The sequence below is a fragment of the Chlorocebus sabaeus genome, chromosome 3 (assembly GCF_047675955.1).
Source record: "Chlorocebus sabaeus isolate Y175 chromosome 3, mChlSab1.0.hap1, whole genome shotgun sequence".
Lineage (NCBI taxonomy): Eukaryota > Metazoa > Chordata > Mammalia > Primates > Cercopithecidae > Chlorocebus > Chlorocebus sabaeus.
This window is the reverse complement of record NC_132906.1, coordinates 75642875-75667330: the sequence shown is the minus strand read 5'-3', so window position 1 is coordinate 75667330 and position 24456 is coordinate 75642875. Positions and strand designations below refer to the sequence as shown.

The window sequence follows — 24456 nt, the reverse complement described above, 5'->3', positions numbered from 1 at the left end:
GGCCGAGGTGGGTGGATTATGAGGTCAGGAGACTGAGACCATCCTGGCTGACAAGGTGAAACCCCGTCTCCACTAAAAAAAAAAAAAAGTTTCAATAGAACAGTAGGCTAACAGGATTATTTTATGTCTAACAAAAAGTTGTAGGGGCCAAATGTATTTAAAAATATTGCGCATTTTATCCCTTATGCGCAACTTCTAATAATCTTTAACTCCTAGTAAATTGCTATTCTTATGCTCAAATTCAATAGAGTCCATCAGCTCTGCTAAGAACTCCTTTGACTCAAACAAACAACGTAGTCACTCCATCTTCATTGCTTGAAGAATATGGCCTGTGTGTCTATCACAGCACACACTGCATTGTTATTGTAATTGTTAATACGACTGCTGGTGGGAGCGTAAATTAGTTCAACCATTGTGGAAGACAGTGTGGCAATTCCTCAAGGATCTAGAACTAGAAATACCATTTGACCCAGCAATCCCATTACTGGGTATATACCCAAAGTATTATAAATCATTCTACTATAAAGACACATGCACACATATGCTTACTGCAACACTATTCACAATGGCAAAGACTTGGAACCAACCCAAATGCCCATCAATGATAGACTGGATAAAGAAAATGTGGCACGTATACATTACGGAATACTATGCAGCCATAAAAAAGAATGAGTTCATGTTCTTTTCAGGGACATGGATGAAGCCAGAAACCATCATTCTCAGCAAACTAACACAGGAACAGAAAAACCAAACACCACAGGTTCTCACTCCTAACTGAGAGTTGAACAATGAGAACATATGGGCACAGAGAGGGGAATATCACACACTAGGGACTGTCAGTGGGAGGTGCCACGGGGAGGGATAGCATTAGGAGAAATACCTAATGTAGATGATGGATTGATGGTTGCAGTAAACCACCATGGCACATGCATACCTGTGTAACAAATCTGCACATTCTGCACATGTATCCCTGAAATTAATAATAATAAAGAAAAAAAAGTTGTAAAAAAGTGAAAAAAAAGACTTTCTCCAACTTGACAACTAGATTATTAGTTTTGCTGCATTCACCTTAAACATGCATCTCTGAAGAGAAGGAGGGATTCCCTAAACAGGCTGAATTCATAAATACTTTCTAAAAGTGTGTCAGTGTCAGTGGAGCACCATCATATTTAATAGAGTGAAATGTATTTGACATTGTCATGTAAAAATACCTTTTATATAAAAATACTAACAATATTCACCATGTTTCATTAGCACATGTTTAAGGACTTAACTTTGAAAGAATAGTACCTATCAAAATATCTACATAAGCTACTGAATGACATTTAGGTGGTAACTGCTTTTGCAGTTATCAGTGGCTTGCAGTATGATTATTACAAGGAAACATAAAAGTTTTACAACACATCTCTGCCTCTTCATTTCTCCAATCTCTTAAATGCAGATGGCAGTGCCTTATGTTCAGGTAGGAGCTACTCACTATCAGTTTATGGTCTTAGACCAGCCATAAGGCCATGTATCATCAAAAGGTAATTCACCCACTATATTTTGTTGTTGTTCATTTCTCTCTTAATTCACTGAAGCAACTACACTGACCAGATGTGTTTTAAAGGAGTCTATATTTGTAAAGATTCTGAGGGTCCTTAGATAAAAAGAAATATTAAAATACTTTTTCAAAACCCATTCGAGGAATGATGTCCTCGAGAATCAAGAAAGCAGACACTTCCTAATGAAGCAACGATCAAGATACTCTCAATTATTGGAAAAGGCAAAGAGTTGAATGAGAAGTTTAAATTTGTTAATCCAAAGTATATTCCTTTATCCAAGAAACAAGTTTATCGTTGAAATGTTGCCATATAAGCAATGAACCAGAGCCCACATATTTCTTTCTATGTTTTCCTTACACACTTTTCATTTCCCCAGTTGCAGTGGGGCCAACAACTGCTGAGGTGGAGCAGGTACATAATTGAAGTCGAAAATTGCAGAATGTTACATTGAATGCTGCTCCTCCCCCTGACAACAGGCAAAGGGAGGGCAAAACACCAAAACGGAGACACAGGTCCATGGAAGTTGAAGGTATTGAAGTCAGGTTCACAGTCTATGAAGTTGGGGGCAAGTGGGAGAAAAGAAAAACAAACAACTGAGTATAAAGACAGAGGCTTGCAGGCAAATTACGATGAAATCCAACATTTTGACAATGTTGAAAAAGGGAAATTGACAAAAACGCTGCATTCTGAGGGAATTTTTTTTGTTTTCTTTTTTACTAACTAAGGTTTCAGGTTAAGAAAAACTAAGTTTATATTTTGAAAAAGTACAGAAAAGGACAGGGAAATTTGTAAATATTTAAAACAACAGCAGAGAATTAACAAATTGAGGGTATTAATAGCAGGGGTAAGGAGTGGGCAATTCCTAAGAGGTCTGTCTTAGTTATCTTATTTTGTATGCAAAATCTTTAAACATTGAACTGACCTTTTCCTGGAAGTAATTCAGATACAAAATATATTTAACAAGAAACTCTGCAACATCTAAATGTCACAGTCATTCACTTCATAGAAGGTAAAAAGTGTTCTTCAGAAGAAGGGAAAAAAATATTTCACTGAAATTTGAAGTGCTCTAACATTGGTTTTGATGTGAACATGTTCACTTTTAAATTGAAAGTGGGGTGTAGAAAAGCAAAAGACTTTGACAACCTGCTTCTAGTGTCTTGTAAAGAACTGAATTTGAAGATTTTCAGTTTTCCTTAGCATTGCTGCATTGTTCTTCTTTAAAATATTTTAATAGGCAATTCAATTCATATATATGATTAAATATTCAAAAGGTACAAAACGACTTTCCTCTCATTGCTGCTCCCAAAGACTATTTTCATTCCCCAAATCAAACACCATTACCAGTTACCTATATATATGACTACTTCATGTATGTATCAATACAATATCTGCTGACATTTAAAGCAAGATTTGAGTACACAGAAAGTTTACATGATATTTACTAGGATTAGGAAAAAAAGTTACATATTAATGAAATAAAGAGTAATTTTTTTAGGTTTTACAGAATCTTTACAAGTTTTAATTATTTTATCCTTAGTCTTAACGGTAATGTTATCATGTACCATACTATTTCCTTCATGAGTTAAAGTATACAATCTCTAATAAAATTTTGTGTGAAAAATGTGAGCTGAAGTATGAAATATAACAAAATATATCACAAAGTTTTATATTAAAAAAGACTACTCATTGGGTACAGGGTATAGTGCTTGGGTGAAGGGTGCACCAAAATCTCAGAAATCACCACTAAAGAACTTATTCATGTAACCAAACACTACCTGTTCCCCAAAAACCTACTGAAATAAAAAAAATTATACATTTGAATATAACTCTGGCAACTTGTAAGTCTATCCATGCTACAGAGTTTTTATAATTTCCTAAGAACAGACAAACCATGACTTTTCTGCTAGCAGGATTAGTCTTTTTTTTTTTTTTCTTTTCATTCTCAGACTCCCATCTTCAGGTATAGCCCAGCTGCAGAGGTTTCTCTTGACATTACCCAGGAAAGACTCAAGAATTTCTACTTTCAAATGCCATACTTGCTACACTTTAGTTGCAACCTTAAGTGCCAGTTCCAGTTGGTCCCGTCTTGTTTGTCCTATCTGAGATCTCATCTTCATATACATTATATACATTATATACAGATGTGAGCTCTGATTCACTGTTAAACTGGGATCCTGCCACTGAGCCCAGGGCTGTTTCCCCCCCAACCCCCAAAGGTCAATTGTATCTGTGTGCATCTTTGCATATCATTTGTGTCTGCATCTCCAGGGTTGGAACTCTGGATCTCCGTAGATACTCCTGTTAACTTTGCAAGGACATGGGTTGCTTGGCTGGATCGCTGTTGGTGGCTTCATCTCCCAAATACTGTTTCCCACTCCCCATCCCTCCCACAGTGATTTACTTGTGGCATCTGTAACTACATCTCTCTTGACGTGGACAGATCAAGCTTAAAGTTTTCATTCCTTTTCATAATTAAGTGGATCATATCCAATATTGTCGAAGAGAGAATGCCAAAACAAAGATTTATTCACAAAATAACATTTATCACTTATTAGTATAAATTCATCTACCCACTAGAGATTCCAGGGAATGGAAAAAGCCATAATGGTAGAGTTGCCTGAGAATCCTATTGCTGAAAGAATATTTAATTTCAGAAACAAAGCTCGAATACTTCATTCCAAGGTAATTAGATTTGTTTTCCTTATGGAGAAAGTAGAGTTTGGTAACAGGTATAGACTGGATTAAGTCCTAACTCTGTCTCTAATATGGGACCTCAGGCAAATTCCTAATGTTTCTAAGTAAGAACTTCTTCAAGTATGAAACAGAAAAGATAATGATATCACCCACCTCATGGGATTTTTTTGATGGCCGAAGGGGATGACACATGTAAAGCACCTAGAATAGAGTCTGGCACATAGTATTACTTAACAAATACTATCTATAAGAATTTGAATACTAGAAATTTTCATATTTATTGGGCAGGAAAATTAATTTTCTCTAAGAAATGAACCAAGGAAACAAAGAAGCTTTTTCCTTTTCAGAAAACCCTTATAAAAGTGATATGGCTGGGGTAAAAATAGTAAAAGCAAATTGTGTATCAAAGATGATAGTAAGTGCTTTATGTATGTTATCTCATTTAATTCACAATAACTCTCCACGGTAGAATTTAATATTTAATCTTTTGAGATACAGCAACTGGAGTTACATCAGGTTGCTATCTACAACGAAGTTAAGATCTAGTTGTCTTTTTAAAATTTTCTCATGATAATATCCTGTTCCAATTTCAAAGGCAAATGTGTACTGAAATTGCTAAATTTCATGTGTTATACTTTTAAAATGTTATCTTTGTTTCAAATATCTTGCATAAAGGGATCTAGATTTGAAATTCTAAAAATGTGAGTAAGGCCAAAATACAAGGCAGCAAGGCCCATGCTCGGTTCTGTAACTATTGCATTCTCTCCTGCTTGAGTCTGGTAATGGCACTAAATAAGGCCTTTCTTCATTCCATTATGCATCACAGGGGAAAGGCTCCATCACAAACTATGGCTTAGCAGGAAAATAAACTTGGATTCAGCAAATTAACTTTCAGCATAGTTTTCAATGACTAGGGTCTCAGACTATTAAATTTTGAATTTCAGAAACACGCTCTAGCAAAGAACAACAGCTGCTGCTGAATCCCAATCCACAAAGCAACAGCAGTTGCAGCATCTGGACCAACAGCTACCAAAGCTGTATCAGTAAATAAGGTGAAAGTCCCCATGTGATTTGACCCTTCAAAATCTTCTCCCCAAGCCTGCAATGGGTGGCTCAAAGGTATCTTCACAAGGAAGGCAAATGGCATATTTTTTAAAAAGTCTGCTCAGGCAGGAGCCTGTGACCTTTGCTCTCTATCGGTAGAATGGATGCTAACATCGCCAGCTGGAAGTAAATGGATATTTTAATTGAAACACATACAACTATCTCCAACGGGGGGTTGGGGGAAAGCAAACTAGAGAGTCTTTCTAAGTTATCTAATGAGCACCCAGCATGACTTAGCTTCCTACAAATGATCCTCCATTAGCCTGGGCTTGTTTTGCAAACAAATACTCAAATAGAAAACTGCTCTGCTCTTGTACATTTGGCACTGTTTCCCAATACCAGCCCTATTAGCGAATGTGAAATATAAAGTGTAATTTAGGATCATGTTCATTTTTGTTTCCTGGGGGAAATGGAAAAGAAAACAGTATTAGAACTTAAGAACTGCAACAAATATATATATATTTGTTTTTTATATATACTATATATGTAATATATACAATATATATTATGTATATATATTGATAGGGGTATAGTATGCAATTATTGATATAAATGTGTATCAATCTTACTAAAAATTCTTTTTTCATAGATGCAACTTTCTCTTCACTCCCAATCTGTTTAAAATATGTGATATTTCCCAGAACTTATTATTCCAGTGAAAGAAATTAATTAATTAGTCTTTAAAGTTACTGTTATCACTTAGGATAAAGGAGTTCTTCGTTGAATGTGAAATGTTGGCTGCCGATCAATATGGTTTACTCCACATGCAGATGTTTGTTTAAATGGCAAGAAATATTTTGTGAAGCTCATTAGTCATTACCATTCAAGTTATTTAGCCTTTCAAAAGGTGACCAGTGCTAGCTTGCTTTCATTATATTACTTATTTTAAACAGACATCACATATGAGGTTAAGGTATTTGACAACAATGTTATTTTTCTTGATTGTTGTTCAAATACCTAAGAAAGAGGTTTAAAAATGAAGTTACTGGACAAGAGAGCAGAAAATAACGCCAAATTTTGGGTTTGACACGAGCAAGAAGACAAATAGCTGACTTTTCTGCTTTGTTATCAAGGTAGCTTTTATTATGTTCCAACAAAATTAACAGAGTTAAGATGGGTACTGAGCAAAATTCTAACAAGGAAGGCAAATATATTCTGATTGTGTATTTGAGACAGGGTCTCACTCTGTTGCCCAGGCTAGAGTGCAGTGGTGTGATCATGGCTCACTGCAGCCTGGACCTCCCAGACAGAAGTGTTTCTCCCCGCTCAGCCTACAGAGTAACTGGGACTACAGGCCCACACCACCACACCTGGCTTATTACGATGATGATGATTATTATTGTAGAGATACAGTTTCGCTGTGTTGCCCAGGCTGGTCTCAAACTCCTGAGATCAAGTGATCGACCTACCTTGGCCTGCCAAAGTGCTGGGATTACAGACGTGAGCCTAACCGCAAATATATTATTATTTTTTCTTTCTTTAAAATCTATTCCTCAACTTCATCTAAAATGAATGGCCCTTAAAATGTTTCATTCAGATGAGGAAAGGAAAAGAAAAGAATCAGATTAATCCAATAAAGAGACCTTAATACAAACTCAATCAGAAGATTTGTTGCACTGTTTATATTGAGTTCTGACATTTTCTGTGTTGACTGTGCAGTGAAGGAACAATATTATTACTCATTGGCAATAAATCCATTTAGGTGTGCAGGTGATGCCCAGATGATGTTTATTCTAAGAAATCTTAATGTCTTGGCCTCTTCAAAAACTGCACAAATAAACTTGGCTCAATATTAACCATGGTTAGTGAACCTTAGGATAAAGAAATGTGATCAGTCATTCAGTGATGCAGCCTTCATTCACCCTTGGCATCATGCCAAGGGTACACTATGCTACTGTGTATTCACTCCATTCTTAATAACTTGAACAAATGGAGATGTTAGCTGCCTTTAAGAATTATGTATTTTCTATGAGGATTTAAGGTTGCTGAGAAGGCAACTATGAACAATCAATAGCTACTTAAAAATAAACACTGTATAAATGTATAGTAAGTAAATATTCATGTCTTTTTATAAAGTAGACTTCAACAGAGCTCTAGAGGCTCTGGGATTTTCAATGATCTGAAAAAATTGAGTACAGAAGTTGTTTGTATTCATCCATCCCTAGTGATCCATATACTAAGTCAATTATGTACTAAATTGTTACTGAGAAAATTCAATTCATTACATGTACTGGGCAATTATCATTAGTTATGTGCCCAGCACTGTTGTTGGTTAGAATATACACAGTAGGATCCTTGTCCTATATATTTGTATGTAATACTGTGGGGGAAAAACTTTATGCAAGATATTTGAAAGAAAGAAAGCATTTTACAAGTATAACGTATGAAATTTAGCAATTTCAATACACATTTGCCTTTGAAATTGGAACAGGATATTATCATGAGAAAATTTTAGAAAGACAACTAATTTCACTTACTGAGATGTGGTATACATGGCATGGCCTTCTGAGAGGTATCAACTTAATGTTCATTTTCATAAATCAGATGACGCACCTACCCATTTTTGTGATAACATAATTCATATTCACTTTGGCGAGAAACCTGAAAAGTAGAATAGCATAGGACAAGAAAAGTCTACTCTTGATCCTACCACTCCCCACAATCACTGTTGAATGTTTGTTGCATGTGCTTTGAAGGGAGGGCCACTATTGTAGCGGCCACATATAAAGAATTCTCATACATAGACCATACAGAAATCCAACTCAGTGATAGACCCTTAAGAGCACACTGTTTAGTTAAAAATAGTGTTATACAGACACACACACTAAAGGATATATGGAACCAACTGAGTGTATTTTGCTCTCTAATCCACATGCCTGCTGTCAGCCATCAATTAAACACAACAAACCCCACAGTGTAAACCTGTTAGTTGTTGCTCAACAGGGATTTAAATTTTTGTCTATATAACTTCAAACTCCACAGTCAATTCAATTATTTAAATGAAAATAAACAAGCACTCCCATTGATTTTCAGAGAATAGACTTAATTTTCTACTTTTGAAACATATTCAAGGACCTTAATAATGGATACCCTTCAGTTTGGTTCAAGCTTTCTTTGTTTCATGATGGAAACAAAGTATCCTCTGTATCACTGCATCACTGGTAATTTCCCATCTCCATGCCTTCAATCGCATTTCCACGTTTCCAAATCCTTCCTAACTTTAGAGACAGTTTACATTCTGTCTTTTCACAAAGCCATTTATAGTCTTCTTGTCATGAAATAATTTCATTCTCTTCCATGATTTTATCTGCATTTTAACTCATGGTACCGATCAGCATTCCAGTTATTTATACTCTTATCTGAGGGGCTCTATAGGACTGTCAACTCCTTATAGGTAAGAAAGTGAGTGCAATGACAGTGACAAGGATGAAGAGCAGAGGTGAACCCTCATGTATTACAAGCGCACTCTTTGCTAGACTTATGCTAGGCTTTTTATGTACATCGTAGTTTCAAAACAGGTATTATTATACTTATTTTACAAATGAAAAACTAAAATTTTTTCCCAGAGAGTTTAAGAAAACTCATAAGATCATTTTGTCAATACAAGGCACCTTCTATATTTGAAACATATTCTGTCAAGATCCAAGGCCTGTGCTATTTATATGACTAAGATTTTTCTGAACAAAACTTGACATAATGTCATAGATGAAGACCCTTTCCCAACTATGGAGAATGAATGAAGAAAAAACTGCAGACTGTTTAAGGCATCTAAAATCTACATGGGAAAAAATAAGAAATGCCTGATTTAGAATTAGAAAGCAGAAAAATAATCTCAGCCACTGGAAGAAAAAAAATACCAATACATTTTGGGAATGTGGCTAGTAATTTAAAAATACATAAAACTTATATGAGTTAAAATTGGCCCCCAAACTTCTTCAGTTTAAGAATACATTTTGGAGTTCTATGTGCCAGACAGAAGCTAAATCGTGAAACTAACAGGTTTTGACTGATTGCTAATCTGCCATTTGTAAAGGGACTTGGAACACTCAAGGCCTGAAGATATCCTTAGAAGCTACTTCTCTTAGTAAAAGGTTTTCAGCCACTGCCCAGAGAATGAGAACAAGCCTGGCTGGTCTAATGATCAAGGGAACAAAGTCAGTAAACCTTGGACTAGTGTTCAAGGAGAACATTTTAAACAGTTCTTATTATATGTTTTTATTTTCCTTAAATCTCAACTTTCCTTAAACCATTACGTAATGGAAGAATTTATGTAGGTGCTTCCTTAACCTATTTTTTTAATATCCATCATAAAATATTATACAGATCTTCAGAATTATATATATTTTATATATATATATATATATATATATAGCCTTCTACTTGTACTCTAAATAGAGACAACCAACTCAATTATGGAAAAAGGAGTCCAAAGTTGTGTAGACAAAATACGTGTGGAGGGCATATGATACCCAGAAAACAGGAAATTCCCTCACACTCACAGAGACTGTATTATACTTTTCATTTTATAATTATAAACTATTTAACACAGGAATTAAGACTTCCAACTTATTTTATTTTTTCAGAAGTTATTTGAATAAAGTTTCATGACACCAAATATTAATAATTTTATATTACATCCTTATCCGAGATTCCTTAGATATCAGGCACTTTTCCTTCAATTAGGCATAAATTTAAAGTCATTTTAATCCTTTAACACATTAAAGTTAAGTTATACAAGTTTTCTACAATAACCATACCTTACGTTTGAATCAAAGTGTGCTATGAAAAAACACAGTTACACAATGGAGTACTATTCAGCCATCAAAAGAATCAGATCCAGTCATTTGCAGCAATATGGATGGAACTGAAGATCACCATGCCCAGTGAAATAAGCCAGGCACAGAAAGACGAATATCACATTTTCTTATTCATTTGTAGGATCTAAAAATACACACAATTGAACTCATGGACATAGAGAGTAGAAGGGTGGTTACCAGAGCCTGCGAATGGGAATGGCAGGTGGTGAGCAGGTGGTGGAGAGGTGGGGCTAACAGATTACAAAAAAAAAAAACTTATTTTAGAAAGAATAAATAAGACCTACTATTTGATAGTACAACAAAGTGACTATAGTCAACTGTAACTTAATTGTATATTTTAAAATAGGGTGTAACTGGACTGCCTGTAACTCAGAGTAAATACTTCAGGGGATGAATACTGCATTCTCCATGATGTGCTTATTTCACATTGCACACCTGTATCAAAACATTTCATGTACCCCCAGTATATATACACACACACTATTTACCCACAAATATTAAAAATAAAAAAAATAAGATACTTGGCTTCAAAAATTATCATCCTAGCAAAAAAAAGTCACCCAAAAATTAAAAAGTATTTTACAGATTGTGAAAAATAAACACACATTAGATTCAATGAACTAGAAAACAAAGGGGAAAAGGAAAACAATTGTGTAGTTTATAAACTTAAAAATGCAAAAGTCCACAGTATACATCTGCAAAAGTTAAAATGAGTTGTTGATCTTGGGTATAATTGTCTAATGCACTGTCAAAATTAAATGGAAAACAGGTAAACTTAGTTAATATATAAAAGTCATTATGTGATGGGCAACAGGTGCTTGAATGCCACCTTACATATGGAGACCTGTTATTGGCTGACCTTAATATGTCAGAAGAAAGATTCAAAAACTTCTTCCAAATTTCTCTGTCCCAGCTCTACATTCTGGTAACTAACCTCTCAATTCCACATAAGCCAGTGATAAGTGTGGTGGAACAGAGAACACTTGCTTCAGAACAGGAGATCCTTTCTGAGTTCCAGACCAAAGAATGATCATCTCTGGTGTTGAACCCAGTAATCTGTATATTAACTGATTCTCCAGGAAATTCATGGACATCTTTAACATTTCTTATGCATGTCTCTGTGTGTGAGTGTGCACGTGTGCATACTTGCAATGGAGAAAAACACATTTATCCTGTTTTTTATTATAAGGACCTCTACTTGCTTTACTCTAAGTAAAGGCAATCTTTGTCTGGGGAATTTAAAATTAGTTCCATTAAATCCGCTGGAACCAATGCTGCTGATATCATATATGAATTCCAGGTTTATGGACCCTAAGAGTTAATGGATAATGAGAATTCAAGGTTCCCTATTTCCTTCTGTCATAATTGTTATAGGAATATAAGTAATTCATCTAACTGGTCTGTGCCCTTGGGACTGCACAGGTTGCTACCATTGTCAGACAACACTGCAGCATTATTAAATATGCTTCGTATTAAGTCAGGTATGGGAAGATAAAATAGAAAGAGGAGACCTAATCTCTGAACTTAATGAGCTTAGACTTCAATGGGGAATATGCAATGGATCATAGTTTTTAGAAGAATACTATTACAAGAACACTAAGTAAGTGAAAAATGACAAAGTGTCAACTATAGAAGCATTAAGGAGAAAGAGACAGGAAGACTGAGAGAACCAAATCCTGTAATGACCACAGAACTATTATTTCTTTTTCTTTTTCTTTTTTTTTGAGACGGAGTCTTGCTCTGTGCCCCAGGCTGGAGTGCAGTGGCGCAATCTCGGCTCACTGCAAGCTCCGCCCCCCCGGGTTCACGCCATTCTCCTGCCTCAGCCTCCCGAGTAACTGGGACTACAGGCGCCCGCCACCTCGCCCGGCTAATTTTTCTTGTATTTTTAGTAGAGACGGGGTTTCACCGTGTTAGCCAGGATGGTCTCGATCTCCTGACCTCGTGATCCGCCCGTCTCGGCCTCCCAAAGTGCTGGGATTACAGGCTTGAGCCACCGCGCCCGGCCAGAACTATTATTTCAAAAGGAGAAAACATGCAAATAGTTTCTTAAAAACAAAACAAAATACATGGAGAAATCTAATTTCTTCCAACATTAAAAGGCCTTGGAGCCCCAACTTCCTGCTATCTTACTTCAAAGTTTGCTCTTCATGTTCAAGTCGTTTATATTCAATCAGACCACCAGGTAGGGAGGAAACAGTATGAAGACCGTAAACTACTCTACACAGTTATCCCAAGAATATTTGTCCATTTGATGAATATTACAAACCTTTGGCAAGAATAACAAATGGCACATTCTGAAACAGTGATGAGTGATATTTAAAAATTTCTCTGAGCATTGTGGACCATGCAGAATTATTCTTAGCTGGGCACTGGTTCTTCTTTCACATTTGGTTTCAGGATCCTGTTCTTGTCTAAGGGAATGCTTGGAATGATAGAAAACTGCTTAGGTAAGCTACCTCTTTTTTTGCATTTGCTAAAATGCCAAACCCCAAGAGCTCATGTCAATGTTGGTCATTCACTGAAAAATCACTGAGTGACTACGGAATGATATGGAAATGGTATCTGTAATGCATTTGATAATGAACACTTTACATTGTCGTTTGAATCTTGCCAAAGCTCGGGTTTGGATATTTTCCTTATTTTGATGTCCATATGGCTTACAAACAAAAGTTTAACATATTCAATCACACTTACCAAGGAGATTTAAAGATTAAGCCTCATTTTAACAGGCCTGTTCATGTGGATAGATGAGGGATGTCACTTCCAACACACTAATAATAGAATATTGGAAGGAAGCATAAGCTAAGTAGCCTTGAATTAAGTCAAAATCCTATAGGATATGTTCAGATTTGCAATTTGAAAATGATGTGCTCTGTATAATTTACTGTTAAATATACAAAAAATGAGAGTAGTAACATCCGCTGACATTGTTCTGTATGTACATGGATTCACAGTCTGGATATCTTCAGTTCTGTGTATGTTCAAGTCGGCTTTCTCTCTTTTTTTTTTTTTTTTTTTACAGAGTCTTACTCTGTTGCCCAGGTTGCAGTACTGTGGGGCACAATCTTGGCCCATTGCAACCTCCATCTTCTGGGTTCAAGCAATTCTTATGCCTCAGCCTCCCGAGTAGCTGGGATTACAGGCCTGCGCCACTACACCTGGCTAATTTGTATGTTTTTTAGCAACAGAGACAGAGTTTTACCATGTTGGCCAGGCTGGTCTCAAACTCCTGAACTCAGGTGATCCGCCCACCTCAGCCTCCCAAAGTGTTGGGATTACAGGCATGAGACACTGGGCTGGCCAGCTCTCTCTCTCTCTTAATCTCTTTATTATGGAAATTCAGAAACTATACACAACCCAGAATAGTCTATGAACTCCCCAAGGACTCATCAACCAGCTTCAACAATGATCATCTTTCTGCCCACCTCATTCCTTTCTTTTTTTTTTTTTTTTTTTTTTGATATGGAGTCTCGCTTTGTCACCCAGGCTAGAGTGCAATGGCATGATCTTGGCTCACTGCAACCTCCACCTCCTGGGTACAAGCAATTCTCCTGCCTCAGCCTCCTGAGTAGCTAAGATTACAGGTGCATGCCACCATGCCCAGATAATTTTTGGTATTATTTAGTAGAAACACGGTTTCACCATGCTGGCCAGGCTGGTCTTGAATTCCTGACCTTCTGATCTGCCAACCTCGGCTTCCCAAAGTGCTGGGATTACAGGTGTTAGCCACCGTGTCTGGCCCATCTCATTGCTTTCAACCTGCTCATCTCAGGATTCCATCAGGTCATGGTTATATCTTTTCAGATAAAGGTTCACTGAAATTATTTTTCTCATATTCTTAGAATACAAAAAGCATACAAATGCTGTTCTTATGGCTTTACTATCTTATTTGTTTTGAAAAAAAAAAAAAAGGAAATCTTACATTGGCTCAGTAGAAGAAGAAAGAGTAATTTTTTATCCCAATTCCTTATCACTAAGGAACATAAAGAATCTCTTGGTACCAAACCCCAGAAAGAGTGAGTGGTTTCTACTCCATTTCCCCCTGTCCCACTGCAGATCAGGCCTCACTGGAGATCATGAGTTTACCAGCATTAAGCACACTATGCAGTCGAACCAGTCTACACTGAGCTACTGTGTTCTCAGGTCAGAAGACAAAAATGTTTCCAGGGAGCTGTAATTTACATCCCCATTAAATATTTTTTCTTGATTTTCATTAAAATAAGAAAATAAGTTTTCTCTACTTAGTGGCAGACCAATTTAACTTAAATAAAATTTTTCCTGTAATTCACCCATACTTACTCAAAGGATTAGTGAGCCTCTGTCAGAGAAAGGATACTTGTCTGCTCATTAACATTCATGACCAAGAATCCTTCTGGTAGAACTGGTTTCAGAGTCTGACAGAGCAATACTTAAAAGAAATTGGCTTGTCTGTGAACCAGCTGCTCAGCAAAGCCGCCATGCAAGGGAACTGGTGATAATAAGATGATAATATTACAACCACACTGGGAGCATAATGTATATCAAGTTACTTTGAGGTGCGTGGTAGGGGTCTTAGAATTAGAAAAAGATTGGAAGTCCATCACTGAAGTCAGAGCTGACGATCAGCAGTGTGTAGTCTTAGCTTTGAAAGATCTGTCAAAGTTCAAAGGGGGGGAAAGAAAAGAAAAGAAAAGAAAAGAAAAGAAAAGAAAAGAAAAGAAAAGAAGAAAAGGAAAGAAAAGGAAGGAGAGAGAGAGAGAGAGAGAGAAATAAAGAAAGAAAGAAAGAAAGAAAGAAAGAAAGAAAGAAAGAAAGAAAGAAAGAAAGAAAGAAAGAAAGAAAGAAAGAAAGAAAGAGAAAGAAAGAAAGAAAGGAAGAAAGAAAGAGAAGGAGGAGGAGGAAGAAGGGGGGGGAGGAGGAGGAGGCGGCGGCGGCAGTGGAGGAGGAGGAGAGAAGGAAGGCATATTCCAGTTGTACAAAGATCTGGGTTCTACATGCACACATTTAAAGGACCCCCTACTAGGATCTTCTCTTTCAGTATTGTATAAAAGCAAGGCTTGAAAGGCGTTTGTTATTTGTAAACCTGTTAAGTAGCTCTGTCAAAGCCAAAATCTCTAGTTGGACGATTTTTATTTTTGGAAGATCTGCCCTTTGGGAAAATTGGCAGATTATTTCCCAGTGCCAGTGAGACTGTTTCTCTAATTTCTGAAATTCAGTTCAGAGCATTCTGATTTCAAGAGGAGTGTCCTTCAGATGGAATACATATCGCTGAACTGGTAGCCTAGCAAATGTAAAGAAGGCATTCAGCTAATTACTTCTTAGAATGATTAACATTATAAGCCCTATGAATTGTAGCAACCTATTATTCTGTGCAATGATTTAGGACAGCAGCAGCACAATACAAGGAATTATTACATCTATTTATGTGCATAATATTAATAACATCATAGAAGGGTGTGTGTTGTGGGGGGGTGTGTGTGTGTGTATGGTTATACATGTATTTGTTAGTGTGTTAGGACACTGGAGGTAGTAAGACAATTGTGTCTGTCTTGCTATGATTTATTTAGAAAATAACTATTGTTCCTGAATCCCTAGGGAATCTATTTTTGAAAAGTCAACGTGATTAGTAAAACATTGGGAAGTAGCAAGAGGCAGTAACTTGAGGACTATGGTAGATTACGATACGGAAATAATCATTCCTTTCCCCACTTCCAGTTCCTTAGGAGTAGTATAATCTCTTGTCCCACTAATGTTGGAAATTGCCATCAGATTTGCTTTGGCTTATAAACCTTAGGAAGACAGTGTGGCAATTCTAGTTCAGGCTTTAAGGAGCTTTCTGCCTCCACCTGTCTACATTAGCATCGCCACACTCCACTAAGAGAAGAACATGCTTAAGACAGAGTACTGCTTTCAAACGAATAAGCTACATATAGACCAGACCAGACCAAAATGACTCTAAATGCAGAGAGTCAAGCCTACATGAGCAGCCAATCTCTAGTCAACCCAAAGATATACTACAGAGAAATAAACACTTCTTGTTTATGCCCTGAAATTGTGTGTTTTTTCTTACAAAACAGTAGCAAGCTGGTGCAAGGAAGAAAACATTGTGACAGAATATCTATCTAATAGATACATGCTAAATGTCAATAAATTCACATTGTTGAAAAGAAAATCGGTAGTAAATTGTTTACAATATGTCCGACAGACTTTGTGGACTTGCATACAAAATATTTGATTCATTTTGTCTCATTCTGGTACTTTTTAAATTATCACAATCTTAAGACATTCTTTGAACATTGAACTGCAAGCTCTTCCAAAAAGTCTTTTTGGATGCCACTATATAGAAAAATTTCCTCCCTCCTCTTTCCAATGGACTTCTACTTTAGGATACAAGCAATTCTGCCTTTCTTACTCTTGGGTTTATACTTATGTCTCCTCCAAAACGTAAACTCCTTGATAGGCAATGACCAAATTTTAATCATTATTAGTCATTTTTTAATCTACAACAATACTTGGTTAAGTGCATTCTCCGTGATAGGCTCTAAATAAATGTTTTCAAATAGAAATCACACACACATACAAAAAATCTCACCCTTGTGACAGGAAATACGAAAGATGCTATCACCATAGGGAAACGTATTTAGGGTTTATCTCTTTTCAAATAAGCGTATTCTCGGAGAAAATTAGGCCAAATATTAAAGAAATCATTACGTTACTGTCACCTCTACAGTATATAGATGAGAAACGATATTTAAAAACAAAACACAAGCAGATTTGCAATGTAAAAATATTATATCACTGTATATAAATTATTTCTGCATCCAGTTCAATGGGTAGTCTGTGTGTGTTACTACAGAATAAGTTCTTCATAAGGATAGAACTTACTGTTCAATATTTTTATTTTGCTTTTAAAAATGCACTGGCTGCCAAAATTTCTGGACAAATGTATACCATTAAAATACATTAATAAAAGCGAGGAAGTAAAGTAAAATAATAAGACCACGAACACATTAAACAAAAAAGTTCATATGGAGCTCCAAATGTGAATACATTTCAGCTCAAATAAATTCAAAGGAAAAAAGGAACCTAAATAAAATATCCCTTCAACTAAATCTTCCTGCCTCGAATAATTCATATTCCACAGACATGCTTGGAGGATAGGGTGTTAGTGCCGACATCAAGATAGAAACCACTAGGCTTTGTGAGGTAAAAAAATAATAATAACAATATATCTTCATTGATTCAATAAAGGCTTTTACCAAAAAAACACCCATTCCTCTTTAATTTAGGGACAAATTCCAATTGAATACTGTTTCTGCCTTTCCCAAAGAATTGGGTGGATTCTTTACCCACCAATCTTTCTACTGCCCTTTTAAAGAAATACCAATAATTTTTCAACACTATCCATTCAAAAGAAATAAAAATTTAGAATTTCAACCAAGTATTGACTTCCTATATATAACATGACTATTTCTAATTCTGATTTAAGTATTAGGTTACAGTCTTGGATTCATCATTCTTAGTGGAAACTTGGCAAGTCATTTACCCTGTCAAACCTCCAGATTCCTTGAGGGCTGGACTATATTTAGGTGGGTAGTTTTTTTTTTTTTTTTTTAGAGTTAAAAACAAATCTTCCACTTTTCCTTGACAGTCATTTCCACATCCTCCCCACAATAACTAGGACAGGACAGGCCCGGCAGGGTGAGATAGAGGAATAGGTGGTGTTGACCACAAGACGCCAGCACATCTGGGAACTGGAAAGCACTGGAAAGATGATGGGGTAGGTGGCTGAGAGCAGAGATCCAGGAGTGCTCAGCCTGGAATGGAATCCTGACTCTGCCATTTATTATAACATCTGCGTGACTGCAATTCAGTGTGCCTCAGATACCTAGGGTTAAAATCTATGAACAGCAGGACACAGGGTCAGATTTTGCCTCTTATTACTATTACTACTAGCTAATAGTTACTATTACTACTAGCTGCTACTTGCTTGTTCTCCATTTCCTCTTACACATGAGCTACTCGGTAGCACAACAGCAAAACAGGACTTAGACACGAATGCCAATTTGACAGGCTAGTCACTGAATACGAAAATGCTAAAAATGAGTGAGTACAAAGATGACTCTCCTTTTGTCTACGTTTTAATATGCTGGTGTTTATCTGTTGCCTGGGGTGTTTGGCAGAGGAGCAGAAGATGAGAAGGAAGGGAGTAATGTGATCATTCTGCCTGATACACTAAGTTGGGTCATTGTCCAAAATTTTAATCCTGGGGAGCAAAAGAAAAGCTGGGCTTGGCTATAGAGCATATTCAGAGCATCCCTCTATAGTTCGGAGAGAACTTTTGCAGTGGCCAGGACCAAGACCAAAGGATGAAGGGCTTACAGGGATGTGTCGTGAAAGCCAGAAATTGAGATTTGGTTGGAGAAATAAGAAAAAGGTAAAGCAAAAAATACCTTGTTAGACCCTTGGAGAAGCAATGTCAAGAAAACTCTATTATACAGACTTTTATCATGACATTTTAATTCTATATTCAAAAATTTTAAAAAGGTATACAGCTATAGGAAAATTCTCTGCCAAAGAATTAAAATTTCTGGAATTGATAGTATATGCTTTTAAAATTCGTTGCCTCTCAGGTACGAATGCTAGGCTAATCTCGGAGCTAAGCACAGAAACTTACGAAGGTTGGGTAATAACTCAAGTTGATTCCACTTTAACTTCCTACCATGTGATGAGTATTTATAATTTTATAAATTATAAAATTATAGTGTCTCTTCTAAATGTTACCAAAATATCAATTTAAAAAAGACAGGGAAAGTAAGACAATAAATAGAATATGGTTTTAAGTTAACAGTATTGAATCTCAAATTTTAAAAACAGTCACCGCTGCCACAAAATAAAAAGTTAAATGGAATCAAAGCATTTCTCATACAGTAAGAAAAGTGATAACCAGAGATTAATCATTACCAGCAATTGACTTTAGCCTCTCTAAATATATATTGGACTGGATCACATGTACGGAATTTAAATTGCTGCTGTACTTAATAGAAATAGAAAACTCATTAAACTTTCTTAATTTTAATTAAGGAGTGGTTTTTCATAAAGAGCATATAGCCAACAAAGCTATACATAATCCAAAAGACAAATTAAGACTTCTGAGAAAGTGGAAACAGAGGCAGAACCTCAAAATAGACAAGATGGATGAAGAGACTCCAGCAATGATGCAAAATGACTAACATAATAGGAAGTTACTAAAATAAACTCCAAGTCCTTCATAGTACTGTTGGTTTATGTGGGAAATAAAACTCAAAGAAAGTAATATTCTATAACTGAAACTAGATAGTTTTGTGCTCACGTCAAATTGACATTCATCAATAAGTGACATGAGAGAGTATTTGGGGGAAAAAAAAAAGGAAAAAATGGAAAACTACCCACATGAATGCACAATCATTCACGGAAGGTGACTTAGCAGACTCACCTTTGAGATATAAGAAAATAAATCACAGCAGTGTATAACTGACCCTCATGAATCTGCCCAGAGAAAGTAACAGAAAATGTGACAGTGACTTTTTAATTGATGATGATGATTATTATTATTATCTTAAGTCAAAGTGCTTCAGGAGTTGAGATTATTAGAATCACATTTAGATTCTCTCTTTTTTTTTTTTTTTTTTTTTTTTTCACTCTGGCTGAAAGCCTCCAAAAAAAAAAATCTTAATTTCTCTCCCATCCCACCCAATGCAACTGCAATAAAATGAGTAGTTGCTAAAGAATTCATCCTTCTCTTAGGTCAGATTAGGTCAGATCTAATCTTAGCAAAATCAATAGCCTGTCAAACTGATTGGCATGATACCCTTAGATACATTACAACAATTCAAAATATACCTACATAGAGACAGGGAGGGAGTAAGTGAGAAAGTGGAGAGAGGTTTCTTTAATAGGACAAACCAGATGTGGGATTAGAAACTAGAGATGCAAAGATATTAAAAGTTATCGATATAATACAAGAAGTATAGGCTCAGTCTTTTGTTTTTGTTTTTTGTTTTGTTTTTGATTTGTTTTGTTTGTTTTGAGATGGAGGCTCGCTCTGTTGCCAGGCTGGAGTGTAGTGACACAATCTTGACTCACTGCAACCTCCGCCTCCCGGGTTCAAGTGATTCTCCTGCCTCAGCCTCCCCAGTAGCTCGGACTACAGGCGCCTGGCACCACGCCCAGCTAATTGTGTGTGTGTGTGTGTGTGTGTGTGTGTGTGTGTGTGTGTGTGTGTGTGTATTTTTAGTAGAGATGGGGTTTCACCATGTTGGCCAGGATGGCCTCGATCTCTTGACCTCATGATCCACCTACCTCAGCCTCCCAAAGTGCTGGGATTACAGGCATGAGCCACCACGCCTGGCTGGCTCAGTCTTGTTGAATGGCTTTACTTGTTTTAAAAATGTCAGCTCTCCATAAAGCTACCTAATATTTATTTTGTTGCTGTTGTTGTTGTTGTTAAAGAATATATATATTATCTACCATGAATAGTGTCCTGGAATTATTTTAACATCACTTTGGAGTACAGCTTTATAAATGCACTAGAGTTTTTGTTTTTTGTTTGTCTGTTTGTTTCCCAGGGACACAGCTCAAAATCAGTGGCAACAGATCATTATCACCTACTTTATGTAACAAATGACAAAACAGTTCACTTTGCTGTAGCTCGAAGTGATAGAGTGTAGTCCTCCAAACACAGAGTCCTATCTGGGGCTCCTAATGTCACTGGTTTTGTAACCTGTAATCAAGAGCAACCCCTAAGTACTCCCTAGTTGCATTTAAGGGAACAACATTCACAGCATCACCACTAAATAAAAAATTATTTTCACATACATCCACATATAAAATTATACACAAGGGAGAGCCAAAGATAGAATGTGAAGATGTTAAAACATACTTGCAGAAAGATGAAACCCCAGTCACTTACACAGAAAGTGTCACATCATTTGTACTGAAAATACCAGGTAGACCTGTCTTCTGTAAACTTGAGAACCGATTTGAAAAAGATCGGTGCTGCTATAATAGTTTAAAACAGCAATAAAATGGAACATTTTACCTACCACACAGTAAAGAAAAAAGAAACATAAAAACTTTGGCCAACCTTTCCTAAACTGGCTCTGCTGTGCATTGACTGAACTGAGAGAAGAAAATTAATAGCAGCTCTTTTGCTCTAGAGTAATGTTTTAGGACCAACGGAGCCCAAAGAAAGTTCACCACAAGGTGCAAGTCTGGTTTACAAGAAATCATAGTAAGGTACATCCATTTCTTAAAGCACTAAAGACAACACACCATCTAAAAATACTAAATGTATTGTTATCATTGTTGATATATAAAGAATCAAACTACCTTTGAATATTTTCAAAATATTCAGGCTCTAATGAGAAAATTCAATACTGAAATTTCAGTAATAATTTATAATATAAAAATGTTTATTTAACAAATAGAATATAGAAATAACATTGACTGCTTATAACCAGGTTATCAGAAGAGGGTCTAAACCTTATATAGAATGCACAACTGCAATGTAAAATGTGCTATATGATTGCAATGGCAAAGTCTAAAATAAAGGAATCTGTGTCACTGACATTTAAAACAAGACTTTCCTCTTCAAATATGACGTTATATTTCAAATAATCTTAAGTTACACTTATTTTTTAAGGGAGAATCCCCATAAGAAAACTAGACAAGCTGCAGTATAACAAAAGCTGAATTATAACTCCTTTAATGAAAACTTGAGCTAAATCTTTACAATAATCTCACAGGCAAAGCACAAATGCAAAACAGCTCTTTGTTAAACCAGGTTTTACCAAGATATTACTTAAAAAAAAATACTGTCAAGAAAACTCATGCCTTTTCTAAAAATAGACAATGCTATAAATATTTAAGAAGGATAGAAAAGCTCCCTTTATAAGAAATATTTTTCATATGATACCAAGATTCTCACAGAAAAGTGTACCTATAGCAAAGTCAAGTGAAAACCATTTCACCTACCATCAAATTTCTTATGCCTGGACACAAACGTGGTGCGCACAAAATGGCTTGTCTCTTCCACCAGGTTTTCAAACTCGAGTTTGCTCTGTTGGCTTAACTTGTCTTCCATTTCTGTGGTGCAGCATGTATATTCCTGAGGACAGATTCTTAAGTGTTCCCCTGCAAAGAGAAGTTAAATGTCACTATTGCATTCTAAGGACTTTTGGTAGATGTTAGAGATTTCACTTCTCTAACACTTTGTTCAAATCTTAGGGTGCTTGTTCCATCTACTTCTCCAGCTGTCACCATGAACTCTATCTGGGCCACAGCACATCAGTGTATCTAACATTCCAAACACGTGGTGGACTTAAGTTGAACCTGATATTTAGTCTCTGTTCCTCATCATGTAAGTGAAGGTGCATTAAAAACTTCAAAATACCATGGCATTTTTTCCTGGCTTGTATTTTTAATGCCTCAAGTAAACATCAGGTGATACAATGACACAAGATGTAATACAGCTATGTATGCTTGTCTTGGGAAACCTCAAGTAAGGCAAAAGACACTTAGTCCCATCACCAAAAGCAAGAAAAGATGGGAACTGTCCCTTGGGTTCTCTTTCCGCAAGTCTGTCCCTGGGTATGCATCAGCTTTTCTCTAAGTCCAGGTGAGTGTGTTTTTAATGGTAGGTCTCATTTGCTAAGTTGACATTTCTTGTCAGACAGAAAACGTTCTCCAGAAAGAAGGAAGTCACTGATGGGTTTAATTAATGCTTACATTATACGGAAATGTAGAATAAAAGGAATGAAAGCCTTGTATTTAATTCAACAGATCTATCTACTTCTTTCGACAATATTGCTTTCTTTAGTGCTATTTGCAAGTAGAAGCCAATCCTTTGCTTCATGAAATTAAAATGGTCTGTTATTGCATAAAATGTGAATTTCCAATTGAAGCAGCTCAGTGAGTGTCAAAAATCTTTCTCACAGCCTGTGGAGGGAAGATTGGAAATCCACCCAATGTCTTGCTAAATAAAGCCAACAAATTGCTCCTGCTATTAAAGTCACTGTAGGACACTGAAAACAAATGAACAAAGTACTTGACTCTGTGATTAAAATTCATTTATAATGTTTAATGGTACTTATAAAAGTATGTCCTATGACCTTGTGTGAAGCCTAGGGTGTCTCATGATTCTTTGTGTAGTTTCATGCTTAAGCTCCTACTTCAAACAACAGTAGAATTAAAAAAAAAAAAAAAGTTTACAAGGATGTATAACGTTAGGTCTTTTGCTGTTCTGAAGCATCTTTTTTTTTTTTTTTTCTTTTTTTGCTGTTAGGTGTTTGAGTTCCTAATTAAAAGACACACAAATGCCCAACAATTATAAGGAGAGGAAAAAAAAAAAAAAAAAAAAGCTCAACGTGACTAATCATCAGGGAAATAGGGAAATGTAAATCAAAACCACTATGAGGTATCATCTCACCCCAGTTAGGATGGTTGGTATCAGAAAGATAAAAAATAACAAATGCTGGGGAGGATCCAGGGAAAAGGAAACTCATATACTGTCAGTGGGAATGTAAACTATGATAGTATCTATGGAGAATAGTATGGAGGTTCCTCAAAAGACTACAAATAGCATCCAGCCACCCACTCCTGGGCATTTATCTGAAGAGCAGGAAATCAGTACATCAAAGAGACATTTGCACCCCATGTTTACTGGAACACTACGCACAATAGCCAAGATATGGAATCAGTCTAGGTGTCCAAAAACAAATGAACAGATAAAGAAAACGTGGCATAAGTACACAATGGAACAGTACCCAGCCTTAAAAAGGATGCTAGCCCGTCATTCAATGCAACATGGATGAAACTGGAGGACATTATGATAAGTGGCATAGCCAAGAACAGAAAGATAAACATTGCACGTTCTCATTCATATATGGAAGCTGAAAAAAGGATCTCTTGGAAGTCGAAAGCAGAACAGAGGATACTAGAGGCTGGGAAGCATAGAGGAAAGTAAGGGGTCTGTGGTAAGGAGATTTGTTAAACAATACAAAATTACAGCTAATAGGAGGAATAAGTTCTAGTGTTCTACACCACTGTAGGATGATTATAGTTAACAATAATATATTACATAGTTTCAAAATGCTAGAAAGAGGTTATTGAATGTTCCCAACACAAAGAAATGATAAATGTTTAAGATGATAGACACACTAATCCCCCTCTCTGATCACTATACATTTTATGTATCAAAAGATCACTATGTACCTCCCATAAATATGTATAATTGTATAATTATTTTATGCCAATTAAAACAAAATAAAAATAAA

The 24456-nt window shown here is 36.1% G+C and overlaps 1 protein-coding gene across 2 annotated transcripts in view; it reads right to left on the bottom strand.

The window, feature by feature from the left end:
• GPC6 (glypican 6) overlaps window positions 1–24456 on the bottom strand; it is a 1182333-nt gene that overhangs the window by 838331 nt on the left and 319546 nt on the right. For both annotated transcript variants that reach the window (XM_073014433.1, XM_007960685.3), the window contains exon 2: window positions 22157–22315. In XM_073014433.1, the coding sequence (XP_072870534.1) occupies window positions 22157–22315 (159 nt within the window). The remainder of the gene's footprint in view (window positions 1–22156; window positions 22316–24456) is intronic.